Source organism: Piliocolobus tephrosceles, chromosome 6 (assembly GCF_002776525.5).
Source record: "Piliocolobus tephrosceles isolate RC106 chromosome 6, ASM277652v3, whole genome shotgun sequence".
In the NCBI taxonomy this organism is placed as follows: domain Eukaryota; kingdom Metazoa; phylum Chordata; class Mammalia; order Primates; family Cercopithecidae; genus Piliocolobus; species Piliocolobus tephrosceles.
In genome coordinates this window covers 50,862,741-50,881,138 of record NC_045439.1, presented here as the reverse complement: position 1 = coordinate 50,881,138, position 18,398 = coordinate 50,862,741, and the positions used below count along the sequence as shown (strand labels likewise).

General features: G+C 39.1%; 1 protein-coding gene across 4 annotated transcripts in view; it reads left to right on the top strand.

Annotated features, from left to right (window-relative positions):
• Positions 1–18,398, top strand: part of TMEM260 (transmembrane protein 260) — a 331,945-nt gene that overhangs the window by 251,641 nt on the left and 61,906 nt on the right. For 2 of the 4 annotated variants that reach the window (XR_002735503.2, XM_023231269.2), the window contains exons 1-3: positions 10,762–11,042; positions 15,924–15,955; positions 16,686–16,837. Coding sequence is in view for 3 of the 4 variants with exons in the window: in XM_023231269.2 (XP_023087037.2) it covers positions 10,883–11,042; positions 15,924–15,955; positions 16,686–16,837 (344 nt within the window). In the remaining variant the exon portion in view is untranslated. Of the gene's footprint in view, positions 1–10,761; positions 11,043–15,923; positions 15,956–16,685; positions 16,838–18,398 lie in introns of those variants that run through there. The other 2 variants (XM_023231281.3, XM_023231278.3) reach the window with 1 other exon arrangement.

Genomic DNA, 18,398 nt, shown 5'->3' with positions numbered 1-18,398 from the left:
TGGAAGTAGAAGAGTATCAATTTTACTTGCCCTATTTTCAAATAATAGCCTATGGAATTTCTTCTAAATGTTAGATAACAGTTAATATTTATTGTGATTCCCAAAGGGCCAAGTTCTGTTTTGTTGTTGTTGTTGTTATTTTACTTAATCTTCACATAAAACTTAAGAGGATGGCACTGTCATCATTCTCATTTTTCAGATGACTCATATGGGGGCCAGGTAATTTAAGAACTTTCAAGATCACAGTGATAATTAGTAGAGCCAGGATTGAATACAGGCTGCTCCCTGAATGATTATGAAAATGCTTAATATTTTATAAGTTCCAGAATTACCTTCTAAATTACCATTTATAATTATATACCTCTTACATTTCCTTTGTCATTTGGTTTGTATCTTGGGTCTGGGTTAGGAGAGACTTTCCTTAGGGTTGGGGGTTTAGATGTAATCTTTTCTGAAAGCAGTTAGCAAGGTGAGATATCCTCTCTGTCCCTTCTACAGTCAATCTTCAAATCATTCCCGGTACTTACTATGTTCTAGGTACTGTGCTAGGTACTTGAATACATTCACAGTCCTAGTATTCAATATTCATTTTGCATCTGATAGATAGATTTTACTATCATTTTCTTACTAAATGTAAAAACTTAATTCTTTGAACTTGAAATAGAACAAAAAGATTTTGAAAATAACAAAAACCTTTTAAAACTCTAATTAAATAATTCAAATATTAGCTGCATCAGATTTTGAAAAAGTATTACCTTAATATTTGTTAGAAGACTCTTTAGTGTTGAGGCCAAACAATATTTATTTTCCAAACTGCATATTGAGTTAACTATTTGAATTTTCCCACAATCCTGATTCACATATGGTTGTTTCCCCCTTCAGGCAGAAAAAAAATATTTGCCCCATATATATTTTTTATTTTTGTATCACACGTCTTGTTGGGGGATGTATAAAGATAGCTGCAAATTCTTTACGTTTGAGAGGTAAAGTCAAATTCCCCTCCCCTTGAATCTGGGCTGGCTTTACTGACTTGCCTGATTTAGAGAATACAGCAGAAGCAATATTCTGTGTCTTCTAAGCCTAAGACATAAAAACCTTGCAGCTTCTGCCTAGGCTTCTTATAACTCTGGAAACTTAGTTCAACTACTCCGAGACTGCAATGTTGCAGAAGCAACATGGGACCATCCAGATCAAAAGTCTCAGCTGAGCCCGGCATTCCAGCCATCCCAACCAAGGCATCAGGCATGTAATAAAGGCATTTTGGACTTCCCAGACTGGCCTATCTGCCAGCTGAATACCATCCAGTGACCCCAGTCAATGCTACACGAAACAGAAGAATCTCCTAGCTGAGCCCTGTATACATTTTACACCCATAAAATTGTAAGACATATTAAATGGTTGTTATATGCCACCGGGGATAGTTTTAACATAATAACAGGTAACTGGAACAAAGATTTTTGAAATACTTTATGAACATTTAATTTCTCTAATGTAGAAAAAATTATATCTAGAACGTAAAATACAATGATTAAATAAGAGGATTTTTAAATGTAATTTAAACAGGAGAAAACTCATTTAGGACAAACATTTTTGTAGCTCCTACTGTTTCAGGTTTTTCACATGCATTATAATGTCTAATTCAAGAGAGCTGTAGTTTGGCTTTTTTCCTTATTTGCTTATTTACAAATATTTTACTCTTCTTTTTTTCTCATTCTTTCTTTTTTTTTTTGAAATGGAGTCTCACTCTGTCACCCAAGCTGGAGTGTAGTGGTATAATCTCGGCTCATTGCAACCTCCGCCTCCCGGTTTCAAGTGATTCTCATGCCTCAGCCTCCCGAGTAGCTGGGATTACAAGCACATGCTATCACACACAGCTAATTTTTGTATTTTTAGTAGAGATGGGGTTTCACTGTATTGGCCAGGCTGGTTTTGAACTCCTGGCCTCAAATGATCTGCCTGCCTCAGCTTCTCAGAAGTGTTGGGATTACAGGTATGAGTCACTGGTGCCTGGCCATACTATTCTTTATCAAAGTAATACAATGCACATGGCAAAACATATAAGAATACAGAGCAATTTATAATGTAAGCAATATCTCCCATCCTTCTTTGCTTCTCCACTAGTCCTCTTTTCTCAGGGGCAACCACTTTTAACTTTTCATGACTTTAGTTCTACTCAGAATTAACTCCCTAAACAATAGACCTCTAGTGCCCCTAGTGCTATTTATCTCTTGATTTATCAATATAAGACGTTATTTATTAGGTTGGGTGCAGTGGCCCACACCTGTAATCCCAGCACTTTGGAAGGCCGAGGCAGGTGGATAACCTGAGGTCAGGAGTTCCAGACCAACCTGGCCAACATGGTGAAACCCTGTCTCTTCTAGAAACACAAAAATTAGCCAGGCGTGGTGGGGGCACCTGTAACCCCAGATACTTGGGAGGCTGAGACAGGAGAATCGCTTGAATCCAGGAGGTAGAGGTTGCAGTGAGTCAAGATGGCACCACTGCACTACAGCCTGGATGATAAAGTAAAACTCTCTCTCTCAAAAAAAAAAAAAAAAAAAAAAGACATTATTTATTGACTCCCTAGTGCCAGAGCCAGAGTTCATTGCCACTATCCTCACCTTCACTTCTAATTTTCATAGTTGTTATTTTAACTTACTGATTGTTCACTTTTGTGCCTTTAAATAATATTTCTTTTCATGTGATGCCTTAGAGTTTTGTTTAGAAAAAAATGGGTTTACTAAAACTGTGAAGATTACTGACAATTATCAGACTATAAAACTGAGTGGTTTTTTTTGTTTTGTTTTGTTTTGTTTTTGCCAAAGATCTGGAAAGAATTCACAAAGTTTGTGTCTGAAAAGTAAATTGGTTTTAGGAGAGAGTTTAGTACTCCATTACGTTAGATTACCACAAGGAATTTTGAAAGAAAATTTACTTTCAGCCGGGCGCGGTGGCTCAAGCCTGTAATCCCAGCACTTTGGGAGGCCGAGACGGGTGGATCACGAGGTCAGGAGATCGAGACCATCCTGGCTAACATGGTGAAACCCCGTCTCTACTAAAAAATACAAAAACCTAGCCGGGCGAGGTGGCGGGCGCCTGTAGTCCCAGCTACTTGGGAGACTGAGGCAGGAGAATGGCGTAAACCCGGGAGGCGGAGCTTGCAGTGAGCTGAGATCCGGCCACTGCACTCCAGCGTGGGCGACAGGGCAAGACTCCCTCTCAAAAAAAAAAGAAAGAAAATTTACTTTCATGCTGAAATCTACTTTCCTTGAGTTGAAAGCACTTCCACAGAATCACTTATATTAAATGGCACTAAAAAAATGCAAGAAAATTCATGAGTTTTTTCATATCAACTCAGGGAAATATTCTGGTTAGTATTCATTACAGGCGAGGCTTAGTGGCTCATATCTGTAATCCCAGCCCTTTGGGAGGCCAAGGCGAGTGGAATACTTGAGCTCAGGAGTTCGAGACCAGCCTGGGCAACATGGAGAAATCCTGTCTCTACAAAAAAATACAAAATTTAGCAGGGTGTGGTGGCATGTGTCTGTAGTCCCAGCTACTGGGGAGGCTGAGGTGGAAGGATCACTTGAGCCTGGGGAGGCCGAGGTTGCAGTGAGCCATGATCACACCACCACATTCCAACCTGGGTGACAGAGCAAGATCCTGTCTCAAAAATGAAAGAAAGAAAAGTATTCATTATAATACTGTCCATTAGATAACTCCAGAATCTTCCTTCCTAGCTATTTTTAAAAATATGTGATATATAGATAGAAGCATGCACAAAGCATTTCTAAATGGTTTAAAGAATGATTATGAAGAATACACCCATGTGACCACCACCCAAATCAAGAACAGAAATATTGACAGTACACCGAAGCCCATATGTACCCCTCTCCAATCATAGCTCCCACCTACCTGCAGAGGTACCATTAACCCAACACCTGCAACCTTGATTTTAGTTTCTTTATAGTTTTAAAACCTATGGAGATATATATAGAGAGATATATGATATAGTATACACTTTTTCAATGTATACCTATTGTTTAGATATACATTGTGCATATATAGCATATATAATATTATATATACACAATGTATATCTAAATAATATAGTTTCACTATGGCTCATGCCTGTAATCCCAGCACTTTGGGAGGCCGAGGCAGGTGGATCACCTGAGGTCAGGAGTTCGAGACCAGCCTGGCCAACATGGTGAAACCCTATCTCTACTAAAAATACAAAATTAGCCACGTGTTGTGGCACACATCTGTAATCCCAGCTACTTGGGAGGCTGAGGCAGAAGAATCACTTAAACCCAGGAGATGGAGGTTGCAGTGAGCCGAGACCCTGCCATTGCACTCCAGCCTGGGGAACAAGAGTGAGACTCCATCTCATAAATAAATAAATAAATAAATTAAATAAATAAATAAATAATCATTCCACACGTGTTCTATCATAACTTGTTCCTTTTGCCCAATATTTTGTTTGTGAGAATCACCCGGATTCTAGATTCTAGTTCCATGGTAGCTAGCTATAGTTTGTTCGTTCTCTTTGTTGTATACTATTTTATTGTATGAATATGAGAGGATTTATTGCTCTAGTCTGCCGTTGATAGATGTTTGAGGCTGTTCCTGTATGGGGGCTATTATGAACAACACTGCTATGGACATGTTGTATGTCTCCTGGCTTCTCTAGGTTTAAACCTGGAGTGGAATTACTGAGTGGTAGACTCCAAACACCTTTGACTCCACTAGACATGTCTGTTTTCCAAGTGGTTGGAAGTGGTTTCCAACTCCTGGTAACATTTCTGTTGTTCCACACACTTGCCAACATCATATATAGTTAGACTTTAACTTTTGCAAATCTGGTAGGTGTGTAGTATCTCATTGTGGTTTTCATTTGTATTTCTCTGATTACTAGTAAAGTTAAAGATGTATACAAATATTTACTTACAATTAATTCTAGGTCAAATTATATTAATATCTTTACAAAATTTTGATACACATAGATAAATTGACCTCTAAAATATTATACCAAATTCCTTTATCACCAATCCCCCATATTTATTAAATACCTTTGACAGTTGGAAAGGTAGAAATGGCATTCCTTTTTATTTCAAATTCCTTTGGTTACTAATACATTTATATGTTTAAAATTACTTTTCTGAGGCATTTGACAGGAGTATTTGTATCTCTTATATTTTCCTATTGTAGATGGATTACTGGATAGCATTCTAGGTATCTAATTTCTAGTCTAAAGTTTCTAACCTTAAATTTCACTGATATTAGAAATATTAAGACATTGACTATATCAAATGGGGTGTGGGGGAATTAGACCTCTAAATTGTAATTTTTAGGTGAATTTCAGTGCATTAATGTCTGTGAAGCTACTCTGAATGCTCAGAAAGAATAAAACAAAGAGGAGTGACTTTTGCTTTCAGAAAGATGAAATAGGTACTTTTTTTTTTTTTGCAAGACAGATACATTTAGAAAACAATCACTCTACTGTAGCCAAACCCAAAGAATAAACCATGAGGAAGGCTGAGTGGGCAGCCTAGACTTCTACCCTCTCCAGGTGCCTCCACATACCACCAGGGTCATGTCAAAGAAGGCAAAGGGAGAAGCCAGAACTTTCACTCTGGTTGGGTGGTAATGAGACCCCTCTTCTCCATGACGGCAGTGGAGACCACATGGGAATCTTAGACTTCCACCCCTGCCCAGAAAAAATGAGGTCCCCCTCTCCCTCCCTTCTGGGGTAGTATCAGACGGAGCCTAGTGAGAGTCAGGACTTCCACCACTGTCTAAGGAAAAGGAGGCCATCTCCCTACCCTGTAACCATGTGGGTAGGGCGATGTGGTGCTAGTGGAAACCGTAAGTGGAACAGTGAGGCACTCCTTCACCTCGCAGCAGGGAGGCAGCAGTAGAGGCCCAGTGGGTAGGTGGAATGTCCCCCTCTGCTCAGCAATAAGGAGGAGCCACCTCCTTGGTTTCGATAGAAGCTAGATGCTGGCCATAAATCCCAGGAAGACTCCCAGAGCCAAATTTAGGGTACCATAGGGCCACGGATCTATGTATTTACTTTCCATCAATCTGATGTTCTATGTCTAATTCAGTGTTCTCTGGCCTCTGTGATGTTTTTTGAATGTGTCAGCTTGGCTTGGCTACATTCCTATTTTTCAGTCAAACACAAATCTTGGTGTTGCTGTGATGGTATTTTGTAGATATGAGTAAAGTTCATAATCAGTTGACTTTTTTTTTTTTTCTCCAAGCAGAGTCTTGCTTTTTCACCCAGGCTGGAGTGTAGTGGCACGATCTTGGCTTACTGCAGCCTCTGCCTCCCAGGTTCAAGCGATTCTCGTGCCTCAGCCCCCTGAGTAGCTGGAATTACAGGTATACACCACCACACCTGGCTTTTTTTTTTTGGATTTTTAGTATTGATGGGATTTCACCATGTTGGCCAGGCCAGTCTTGAACTCCTGACCTCAAGTGATTCTCTCACTTCAGCCTCCCAAAGTGCTGGGTTTACAGGCATGAGCCACCATGCCTGGCCTCAGTTGACTTAAAAACCATGAGATTATCATAATCTGGTAGGCCTGATTCAATCAGTTGAAAGGCCTTAAAAGCAGGGATGTGGGTCCCTTGATGAAGAAAAACTTCCACCTGTGGACGACAGCTTTCTGCCATGCCCAAGAGTTCCAGTTTTCCCTTCCTGATAGCCTGTGCTATGGGTTTCAGAGTTACTTAGCCAGCCCTCACAATTACATAAGACAATTCCTTGCAATAAATTGTATCTCATATATCTCCTACTAGTTCTCTTTCTCTGGATGAATCCCAAATTATTTACATATTTTTCTGCTTTATGGTGTGTATTATAGTGGCTAACTCTAAGCCATCGTAGAATGATATAGAGCATAAACAATAAATCAATACTTGTTGTATGTCTTATTAGTCTACCTCAGGATCAAGTCCAACCATCACGTGTTTACACATCATGTGTAGAGAGACATCATGAAGTCTCTCTCTTTATCTCTAACATTTTCTATCTTCAACCCTTCTCTTCTGTCCTCCTCGGTCCCACTCTTTCCAATAACCTGTACATCTTTACTTCATTACTATCTCTCTCCAAATACTCCCCTGAGTTACAAACAAAACAAGATGCTCAAAAATCTTCATTTGACACTTTGATCCCTGTGAATTTTCATGCTATTTCTCTCTTTCCCTTCACTGTCAAACTTTTTGCAAATGTATTCTATTTTCATGTCTTCCATTTGTTCACTTCTTAGCCCAATAGTACCTCGTTTCCATATCTACTACTCTACTAAAGCTGACCTCTTGAACTTTCAAGGTTCAAATACCTCCAGGTCACCAAATCCAACCATGCAGAGCCCACTAGTTGCCCCTCAGTATCCATTCTCTCCTTCTTCCTTTGTAATAGAATTCTGGGCAAACTGTCCAGCTGAAAAGTCCATTTCACAGCATCCTTTGCCCCTAGGAGTGACCTGTCGTTCAATTTTGGCCAATTAGATGTAGCAAAATTGTGGAATAGCATGGAAGGGCCTGTTTGAGCATTCTTTTTAAAAAAAACTGGAGCAGGCCTTTCTCTTCCCATTGTTTCTTTTTCTTCCTCAAGAACAGAAGTAATGTCTGGGGCATTAGCAGCCACCTTGGATCAGTAGATGACCTTGAGAATGTAAGCTGAGTGGGATGGTGCAGAAAGATATGAGGACTTCAGCTTTGTCCCTAGTGGAAGCAGGGAGTTGCCAAGCCAGTGTTAGACTGACTTCCTCCAGACTTCTGACTTCTTTTACATAAGAGAATGATTGTTTTAATGTTTAAGACACTGTAGCAGGATCTGTCACTAGTAGCTGAATGCAATTTTCCTAATGGATACACCAATAATCTCTGATTGTTCATGTATTCATTTATTACATAAATATTTGTTTAGCACCCATTTTGTGCCAGGTATCATTTTAAATATGATGGAAATCAGACAAAGTCTATCAGGTTTGACAGGCTATTTAGACATAGAAATTGAGAAGTCGGGGGAAGTTGGGTGTTTTAAAATAATCAGTCACTTAAAAAAGAGAAGCAGAGGAGGTATACTTTTGAGATATATTGCCCCATAGTTGCCCTTTAAAGCTTAAATATGATCATCTCAGGAAAGAAGACAGAAAGAGAGAAAAGTCTAGAACAGCCCAGGAATACTCCAGCATTTAGAGGACTGATAGAAGCAGAGCCAGGGCAGGGAGGCCATTGATAAAAGGAAAACCAAAGAGTGTGCTATCCATGAAGGCCAGAAAAGAAAATACTTCTGGAGAGGAAGGAATAGTCAGATGCTTACTGAGAGGTAGAGTCAGACACAGAGAACTGCAAGTTCTTAATCTTCAAAGGAAAATAACTGTGAAGCGAATGAAGCTTGGGCTTCACAGTTCCTCTCTAGTCCAGGCGTCTTCCAATATCTGGTGCCTAATTCTGTATCTGAAGTTTTATTTATATCAGTTTGCTTACAGATAATTCTCCAAGCGCAATACACTTGCGCTTCACAAAATCTAGACGTGCCTTTCTTCATTGTCCTTTACTTCTCTGTAACATCCTGACCACATGTACTTCATTGCCTTTCCTTCTTTAACCTCTGATGATGCCTCATTCCCTTCCACTGTTCTCTCCCCTTCTCCAACCATTCCCTAAATGAGAATATGGGCTGACATTAGACCTCAGCCTTGTTCTCTCTACACTATCCCCTTATCGAGTTAGTCATTTATATCATCCTTACACGAGAAACTCCTAAATTTGTACTTCCAGCTCTGATCTCTACCTCCCAAACATGGACAAAGAATTATTCCCCTTCAAAATAAAAAATTGTAAAATAAAACTCATGAGTAAAAGTGAAATCCATAAAAAGGGAAAGAAGTATATGCTTGACCCAGTCAATGTTACTCATTGGCATGTTCTTTCAGCAAAGAAATAGAAGACAGCCTATCTTAGTTATCTATTGCTGATAACTGACATGACCCTGTATTTATCAACTTAAAACAACATTTATTATCTCGCAGTTTCTGTAGGACAGCAGTCTGGATGAGGCTTAGTTAGGTCCTCTGCTTCAGGGTCATCCACAGGCTGCAATCCAGGTCTTGACAGGAGTTATAGTTACCTCAAGGCTTATGTGGGGGAAGGACCCACCTTCTAGCTCCCTCACACGGTGTTTCCTAGATTCAGTTCCTCTAAGGTTGTTGGACTGAGGGTCTCAGTTTCTTGCTAGCTGTTGACTAGAGGCGACTCAGTTTCTTCCTCACCTGTCAGATGATCTGTCTCCTCATAGCCATTGTAAATAGAAAACACAATATGCATTTGCCTTAGTTCAGATCACTGTTCCAAGTTTATCCCACAAATAGTTTGTGGGATATAGTTTGTGGGACAGATCACTGTTCCAAGTTTATCCCACAAATAGTTTGTGTATAACTTTCCACAGGGCAGCTTACACCATGGTAGGTGGTTTCATCAGAGAGAACAAGTGAGAGGACAAGAGTGAGGGCAAGATGCAAGTTAGTCTCTTACAACCTAATCTTGAAACTGACATCCATCACTTTTGCCTTATTGTATTGATAGAAACCAATCCTTAGGTTAAGCTCACACATAAATGGAGCAGATTATACAGGAAGTGAGTGAGGAGGCAGGGCTATCTGGGCAGCCATTTTAGAAGCACTCTACCATACAGCCCCTCTCCTCCAGGAACTCACAATACAGCTGAGAAAGTACCTGGAAAAGGTTGGAAATTGTATAAGTGCCTGGAAAAGACTAAGGTGTGCTGGTCCCATGACCGTCAAGGTAGGTATATATTACTCTATAGTTTAGTCACTGTGTCCCTATCAAACTGCATGTAACACATTTGAGATTGTCACTGGTTTTCAGTGTGTCTTTGAGATACATTCTATGGGGGTTGCCCTCCTCCCCTCCCACTCCAGGATAATTGCTTTAATAGCATATTAAATATAAGCTTAAAAAGCTTCATTGCACTGTTATGTGGTTGTCCTATTAACAGCCCCAATTCTTTCTTTGCGTTACAGCGCATTGTAAAATACTGTGATTCAATTTCATTTCCCACTTTGTTGTGTCCAAAGCTCCAGCAAAACACTCCTCTTCATTAAACTAGGAGACACCTTTATCATGGTATGAGTTATTTGCATGAATACAGGAACTCAAATTTCCCGACTCATCTACAGAGTTTTTATCATGCTATGGAATGAAAAAAAAAAAGACTAGCATATTCTAATCTCTCTCAAAATTACTCAGTGATTTAATAAGTAGCACAAAGACTTATTGTAATTAATTATAGTAATGTAATAAATCGTAATAAATACATAATTGCGATTAATGTATTTACTGACTTACTTTGCACATACAGTAAACACACCACCCTTTGTTTTAGCACAGGTAGGGGATCCTGGTGCAGTTCCACCCCGCACCGTAGGGGGCAGGAGCAGCCCTTCCGCGCTCGCGGTTTTCGACGCTGCTTTGGTCTCTGTCAGACCCAACCAAGTCAGTATAAAAGGGGGGAATAGCCATGGAGACGGTAGGCCTGTGGCCAGGCTTGCTTTTTAAAAGGAAAGCTCTCCAGGTGATTAGGAACCCTAAATCACATTATAAGCAGGTGAACGCCAATGCGTGGTGCACTGCGGGAAAACTCCCAGGGCCTGGCTCAAGCGAGGCCTGGCATTTTCTCCTCCCCGCGCTCAGACGGAGAAAGGTGCGGTCCAATCCGCGGAGGCTCGACCCGGAAGTCGCTGTGGCTGCAGCACAGGCTGCGCTCGCCTCTCGGCTGGGGAACCCTGTGTCGCAGCGAGTCCTTGGGTCAGCCGTGTCCTTCTCCCTCGGTCGCCACTGGCCCATGAGTCCCCATGGTGACGGCAGGGGCCAGGCCCGGGGGCGGGCAGTCCGAGTGGGGACGCGGTGCTCCGGGGGCATCCGCGGCGGCATCGCGGTGTTCGCCGCCGTGGCCGCAGTGTTCACCCTCACGCTGCCCCCCTCGGTGCCGGGGGGAGACTCGGGTAAAGTACTCGCAGGGTTGCCCCTCCTGTCCCTCTCCCCTGATTCCAGAACGGGCGGGGGCTGCGTCTGGCTCCCGCTCTTGGCATTGGGTTTGGTCAGCTCTGGGCCTCCATCCACCCACCTGTGCACAGGACACTATTGTGTGTTCCAGAGCCCACTTCTGTTTCCATCCCTGTCGTTCTCGTTTCTTTAGTTCTCAGGCTTTCGAGATGGGGCTTACTGTTGGTTTCCCCTGGTGGGGCTTAATGACCTCTCCACTTCCCCAGATCTTTTTTCCTGGTCCTGAGTATTTGCATTCTTTTTTAATCCACAGATATTACTCACTGAGTCCTTACTATGTTTCAGACAAAAGAACAGTAGTGGCGAACAGATAATTGCGAGTGTTCCAGTGCGGTTAGACAATACCCAAGTTAATGAATAAACAGCATATTAAACTGGTGATAAGTTATGGAGACAGTAGGAGGGAAATGTGATTGAGAGTGGGGGTAAGTAGTGGGTCCTTCCGAATGGCTATTCAGGAAAGACCTCTGAAGAGGTGATATTTTAGTCGAAACCTGGATATTGAGAAGGAACTAGCCATGCAGAATGTTTGCAAGAGAACTCTTAAAAAGGTGGAAGCCAGGTGCGGCTGTTTCTATGAAAAAGAAAAGCATGACTCATTGGCCAGTTAAATCACATTGTTTTATATTTGAGGCAAGAAACAAGATCTATGTTTTGTTTTTGGATTCAATAATGCCATATCGTGGCCAGGAATTTTGTCAGAATGGTGCTGTAATTTCTAGGTGGTGAACCTGTGGACTGAAGAAGCAGTTCCTGCTGCATGACCAGTTATCCTTAAATTGAGCAGCTTAAACAGCAAACGTTTATCGTCTCCCGTTTCTGTAAATCAGGAATCTGGCGGTTTAAGCTAGTTGCTGGTACTCAGAACAAGTTTACTGTCATCTTGTGGGTTGGGGGCTGCAGTCTTTTCAAGGCTGAATTTGGGGAGAAACGCCATCTAGTTCTTTGCTGTGTGGGTCTCCATAAGTTAACTGACTTCTGTCAAGAAAAAGATGGAGGATACCTCTTTGTCTGACACCTGTGTGTCATTTTGTAGCCGAATACTGTGAGTGATATACCACTTTTCCATTTTATTCCTGGAAGTTCATCAGTAAACCCAACCCATATTCAAGGGGGAGAGGATTACACAGGTGAGAATACCAGGAGTTGGGGATTAGTGGGGATCATATTTAGGGCTGCCTACCACATTGAAGATCCTTGATGTTCCATCTTCAGATTGTTACCTTCTTTCGGGTCCTATTGCACAAATACGGATAGTGTTTCATTCGTGTAGTAGGGACTTTCTGTACTATGTTTCCAAGATTTGTATTTCATAATGGAAGTAACTTTATAGTTGTGAGAGTTTTGATGCTAGAGGGCATTATTCAGAGGTTAGGTAGTTCTGTTACCTGTAAAAAAAAATACAAAGGTTGACAGCTACTTATGATTGGTTGAGTGTGAAAGGTGGGAGTGAGATTTATAATAACTGATGTTTCTTGAGCACTTACTATGCGCCAGACACTGTTCCAAGTGCTTTATACGGGTTGTTGTTTTAACCCCCTCAGCTACCCTTAGAAGTAGGTGCGATCATTATTTTCCTTTTATAAATGAGAAAACTAAGGCTAAGCTATGCCCAAAGTCACACAGAGTAGTCAGGAAAAGAACCCAAGTATATTGACTTTAGAATATGCCCCGTGAACCTCTACTTTTCGTCAAAACATTTCATGAAATTCTTTTCTAAGTCCATCATCACATATGTAGTGATATTTAAAATCTATTTAAAATCATGTTTATTGCCTTGCCTTTATTAATACTGTATTTTATTTTTTCCCAAAAGAATAAAGTTGTGTATTCACCTTGAGTTACCAAACTTTAGGTGCTTCTAATTTGTTTGGTTTCATGTTAAATAGTGGTTGCTTCTAATATTTTTACGTTCATTTTTGGGAATGATAAACTGTTTTCCAAGTATATGCCAATATGGAAAATTTGCTTAATCATATATTTTATAATTGTGTTTACATGTTGAATGTACTATTCTTGAATATTTGTTTATGAATTATATTTTCATCAATAAACAGAACACATCTCAAAACCAATACAAAGCATGTATTCTTCTTCCTGATAAGTCTTACATTTTACTCCATAGATTCATCACATTGTGTGGTCTTGCCAAAATTCTTCTTTGTACCACTTGACACACATAGTTCATTTATGGGCAGGGGTGCTCGTGGTGCTTTTCGGGGAAGGGGTAGGAAGCTGGCCTTCACTAAATTAGTTTGTACATGAGACTGTCTTTAACAGATGTGATGTGTGACAATCTAGTCTAATTAATATTGAGAAGTATGATATAAAGGGAGCTGGGTTTTGTAAAGGTTAAGCATCCGCTGACAACTCTGGGCTTGCCGTTAGTTTGTATTGCAGACAACAAAACTGTGGTTCTCAAACTGGAATGTACTTCAGAATTACCTGGGACACTTGAGCCCCCAGTGCCAGTGGGTCTTAGTAGATTAGGGAGTTTAGAGGTATGGGCAAGGGGTCTTCATTTTTAAAAAGCAGATTAATTCTGATGCAGGTAGACATAACTCTGAGGAACCCTTCGTGTAAAGGATTGGGAGAGAGCCAGGACTCGGGAAGCTCTGAGGTTTTTTTTGTTATTCACTTCCTCTTTATTGCAATGAATTTAAGAGTAGTTTTCCCTTGAGATCTTCATCAAAGATACATTTAGAATGGGGGCATCTTTTCTATTTCTATTTTAGTTTAACATTTGATAAGAATTGGTGGAAGTTTGTCACTTTGCAGATTTATCTTTATAGCAACAGAACTCCAGGAAATAATAACAGCACACTGACTTTTCCATGGTAAAAAGAAGTTAGAGAAAAATAGGCTGTTTTTCTTAATGTTAAATATAATTCTGAATACATTTTAAATGGAGGAGGATGAATAGTGACCTTGAAATTTTGAACTTATGGTGGCTTCGTCACAAAAAGATACAAGAACAAAAAAAATCGATGAAAATAGTTTGGAGCTGAGGACTTCAGAGCTAATCCGTTATGGAGTAAACTGTAAAATCATATCCTTACAGTAGTTAAGAAAGGGAACAGTTCTTTGAGACATTGTGAGACCATAAACTAATTAAAAAGAAGCATTTAGGATATAAAATGTACTGGTTTCTAAGGTGCTCTTGAATATGTAACAAATGTCTTTAAGTAATTGACTTAATCTGTCTTCAGGTGCCCTTATAACACTTCCATGATGCAGTCACTAACCTAAGACAGGGGTGTCTTAGTAGCAAGGATGACAATGTGATGTGTCGTTTTGTTAACCTCTGTGTGCATGGCTTGAATTGATTGTGTGTGGCTGGAGGGGAGAAGTGGTGGTATCTTGGCAGGATCGTGAAATGGATAGGATAATGTTTTTAAACTTAGTGGGAGAGAGAAATGAAAACCAACCAGAATATAAGGCAATCTGAAGTGCTAAATAGACTCAAGCAGGTTCTATGGAGGAGGAAGAAGTGATTAATTCTGATGGGGAGGCTGGGGAAGCAGGTGTCTAAGGAAAGGTGTTACCGAGAAGGTGGCAATTGAACTAGGCTTTGAAGGATTTAGGGAGAGAATGCTAGGGAAAATACTCCAGGGTGAGAAAATGAGTGAGAAGAGGTGCAAAAGAGGACCACTCCAGAGAAACAGTGGGTAATCAGATTTGACTGGAGGGAATGTAGGTTTCATGGATATAAGCCTAGAAAAGGGACCTTGAAACCATGGAAAGCTTGAACATCATGCTGAGGAATGTGAACTTCATTCAGTAAGCAGAGAGCAGCCATTGAGAAATTTTAGACTAGGGAAGCAATCCAGCCGCGCGTGTGTGTGTGTGTGTGTGTGTGTGTGTGTGTGTGTGTGTGTAGGCAGGGGGAAAGGCAGGTGTTGATTATGAGTGATTTCAGTATGAACATGAATTGAAGTAGACGATTGGTGAAGTCTGTTGCCATAGTCCAGGCCAGAGAGAGTAAAGGTCTAAATTGTAGCTGGGACAGAAATTAGAAGCAAAGTATTGCTAGCTATGAAAGGATAGGAAATGGACATTAGTATATTTCCTAATAGGTATTAGTAACTTTCATAAGTCATTCATCAATATTGATTCATTCAGGGTTGAGTCAGAAATAGTCCTTGTGCTCTGAATACGTAAAAGATTTACAAATAGGCATTACCTTACTGCATCATAATTTTAGAAATAGTCACTAATGGTGAGGAACTATAAAGGACTATGTAAAGAATATTATTTAATGGTTTGAAAAAATGTCTTACAGTAGACCTTACCAAAATAACCTGCAGTTAATAAACACTTGGAAATCGTTTGAAGATACCCAATGCAATTAATGTGGAGAAGATATCCAAATGCCAGTTTTAGGGTAGTATGGGACATTTTAGGGAGTGTCCAAACCTCAGATGTCTGCACATTTTACATTATCATAAGATTACATCTTTATAGACTTTCGTGCTAATTTATTGAGGGATAACAAAGCATGTTACACTAATGCCCCAACAGTATTTATATATTTGGAAGTGGATACAACTTTCAAGAGGGAAAAAAAGCATTTTTAAAAAACCGGAATTTACCCGTATTTCCACTGACCACTTCTTAAAGACTACCAAAGATAGTTTGTTCAATAAGACCTAAGGGAGAAAATATTCTTAGACTATTTCATGCTGTTAAATCTCTACAGATTTACAGTTTTATCCAGTCAAATTAATGCAAAACCCCAATGCAAGCATTTGGATTTTGAAAACTTTGGAGGAGTGTCATTCTCTAATAGTAATTATTGGTTTTACATTATTTTTTCACAGGGGAACTGATCACAGCCGCACATGAGCTTGGAGTAAGTATTAGTTTTATTGTTTAATCAATGCTCTCATTAACAGTTTTAGGAATTAAGAAAGTTTAATTAAGCATGGAGTAAAGTAGATTAATTTATTTTCAAACCCCAGTTTTTAGTAACTTATAAGTACAGTATGTGACAATTTACTTTAAGTTTTAAATCCAATTAAACTAAATTATAAAGCAAAGCCTTTACTATATATACAGTAGCTGCCTTATTATCACCCCAAATTTTGTATAAGCTGTGGAGAATAAAATAAATCGGGTTAACAGTTTTAATAAGTTTATTATTTAATAAACTTTATTATGGTGCATGATCCCTTTAGGCAAGACCTTACAACTGTCAGCATGGTGGTAATCCAATAGCAGTGTGGTCTTTCAACTTTCTAACCAATACGATATTTCTGAACCTGCTTTTTTCAATAGCCTTTTAAATGACCCTAATGTACTGTGAACCCAGAGAACAAACTGCTTAAGAACTGACAATGAAATATGTCACTCTCTTTCTGGGTGACGCTCCATGTGATAGATGCTGCCAAATCCACTAAAGAAAATATTTGTTTGTATTGCCACTAGCGGATTACAATAGAAAACCACTATTCAAACATTTAGTCATTGGTGCCTAATCTTTATAGTTGCCTGAGAAAAGGGCTGCTTTTCAATTAAGGCCTGTGTGACTCTTCCTTTCCTAGATGAAACCCTTCTTCTAACTGTTGCTAATTTTTCTGTAGGTTGCCCATCCTCCTGGCTATCCTTTGTTCACGCTGGTGGCTAAACTGGCAATTACACTGTTTCCTTTTGGTTCAATTGCCTACCGCGTCAATCTTCTCTGTGGCTTATTTGGAGCAGTAGCTGCATCGTTACTTTTTTTCACCGTTTTCAGGTAAAGTAGTTGATTAGTTAAAATTAATTTTGAGCAGTTGGAGATACAGATTTCTTATGGCTCAAGTACATGCATTAAAAACATCTTTTGTTGCTTGGTTTCCCTAACACATGTGATTTCACTTTCTTAATTTATAATAATTTCATATGCATTTGACCCCTCAAATGCAGTTGGTTTTGTTTCATACAATGGAGTGAAGGTGTCGACAGTTCATTATCACAATTCTCTGATTAGGCAGAACTAATGAGGTTTGTCATTTTATGAAGATGCAGATGGGCCGGTTTAATTCAACAATATGAGGTTCATCTTTTGGTAAGTGGTAAATATCATTTAATTACTCACAGTATTGCTGATGGGCAGCTGCCTGTCAGGTCCAGGGCTAATATTTAGTTGTATTATATTCTAAATGTGAACATGTATACTTTTTGAAATAAGGTTATTAACTAAGGAAATAAATTTGGGATGTGGTTTTAGTAAGGTTTCACTCTGCTCCATTATGGCTGTAGGAAAGGTAGGCAAATTAGATCCCAGGTACTTCACTGATAGAAGACTTTCTTAGTTGGGAAGGCTACCCTGCTTTGAAAACATTGGTCCTTAGTTTAGAATGCTGGTGACTCATTTGTCTTTGATGTTTCTGTCTCCTTCATTCTTAACTCCGTGTATCCTATACCTAAGAGGATTATAGTGAAAAATACAAATTACACTTTCTGCAAAAGGAAAAACCAAATCAAGACACTTCTTGTAAAAACTTTTGCTTGTCTTATTATAAAACAAATGATTTCTGTATGTAAATATAATTTGAATAGGTACAATTTCAAATGTCATTTTTGGAGACCAATATTTTTATTTGTGTTAAAGTCATAATACTACCCTTTAGCTGAATTCTAAATCTCTTTTAATTATTTATAGAAAGATAAGAGTTATATAACTATTACTCAGAAGTTTACTTTTAATCCGTATGTGAAAAAACTTTCAGATTCAAGTATTATAACTTGATCTTTTCCAAAATGTTTATATTATTACATTTGTTGTTATTTTAGTCTTTATGAAATATTTAAAATACTGTCTCTGCTTAGATTCATTCGTACTATTAATATTTTTCTTCTTCTCAATGGTTAGGATAATTTTTATTAGAATTGTTCCTTCTGAGTCTTTTGTGATTAAGAATCTGTCAGTATTTCCACTGAGAGAAAAAGTGTTTTTTGTTTTTAAATATCTAGGTTGAATAGGAACTTCCTTGTTCTGTATTGAATGAGTACATTGTTAATTTTCACAAGATACTTTAGAACAAAAACATTTAAAGAAAACTATTATGTTCATTTTGATAGTCTGTATTTTAGATCATTTATGTAACATATACGTCTATTTAAATGTTATGTAGCTGTAAATAGCTCTGTGCAAGTAAAGGGATTCATTTTCTAAAACTTCCATGTTTTTCAACATTATTAATTGGTGATGACATTCCACATGAGAACCACTGTAAAAATCATAAATAAAAATCTTAAAAACAAATTTACAGAATCCGGATAGCTCTGGACAGTACTTTTCTTTAAAAATAGCT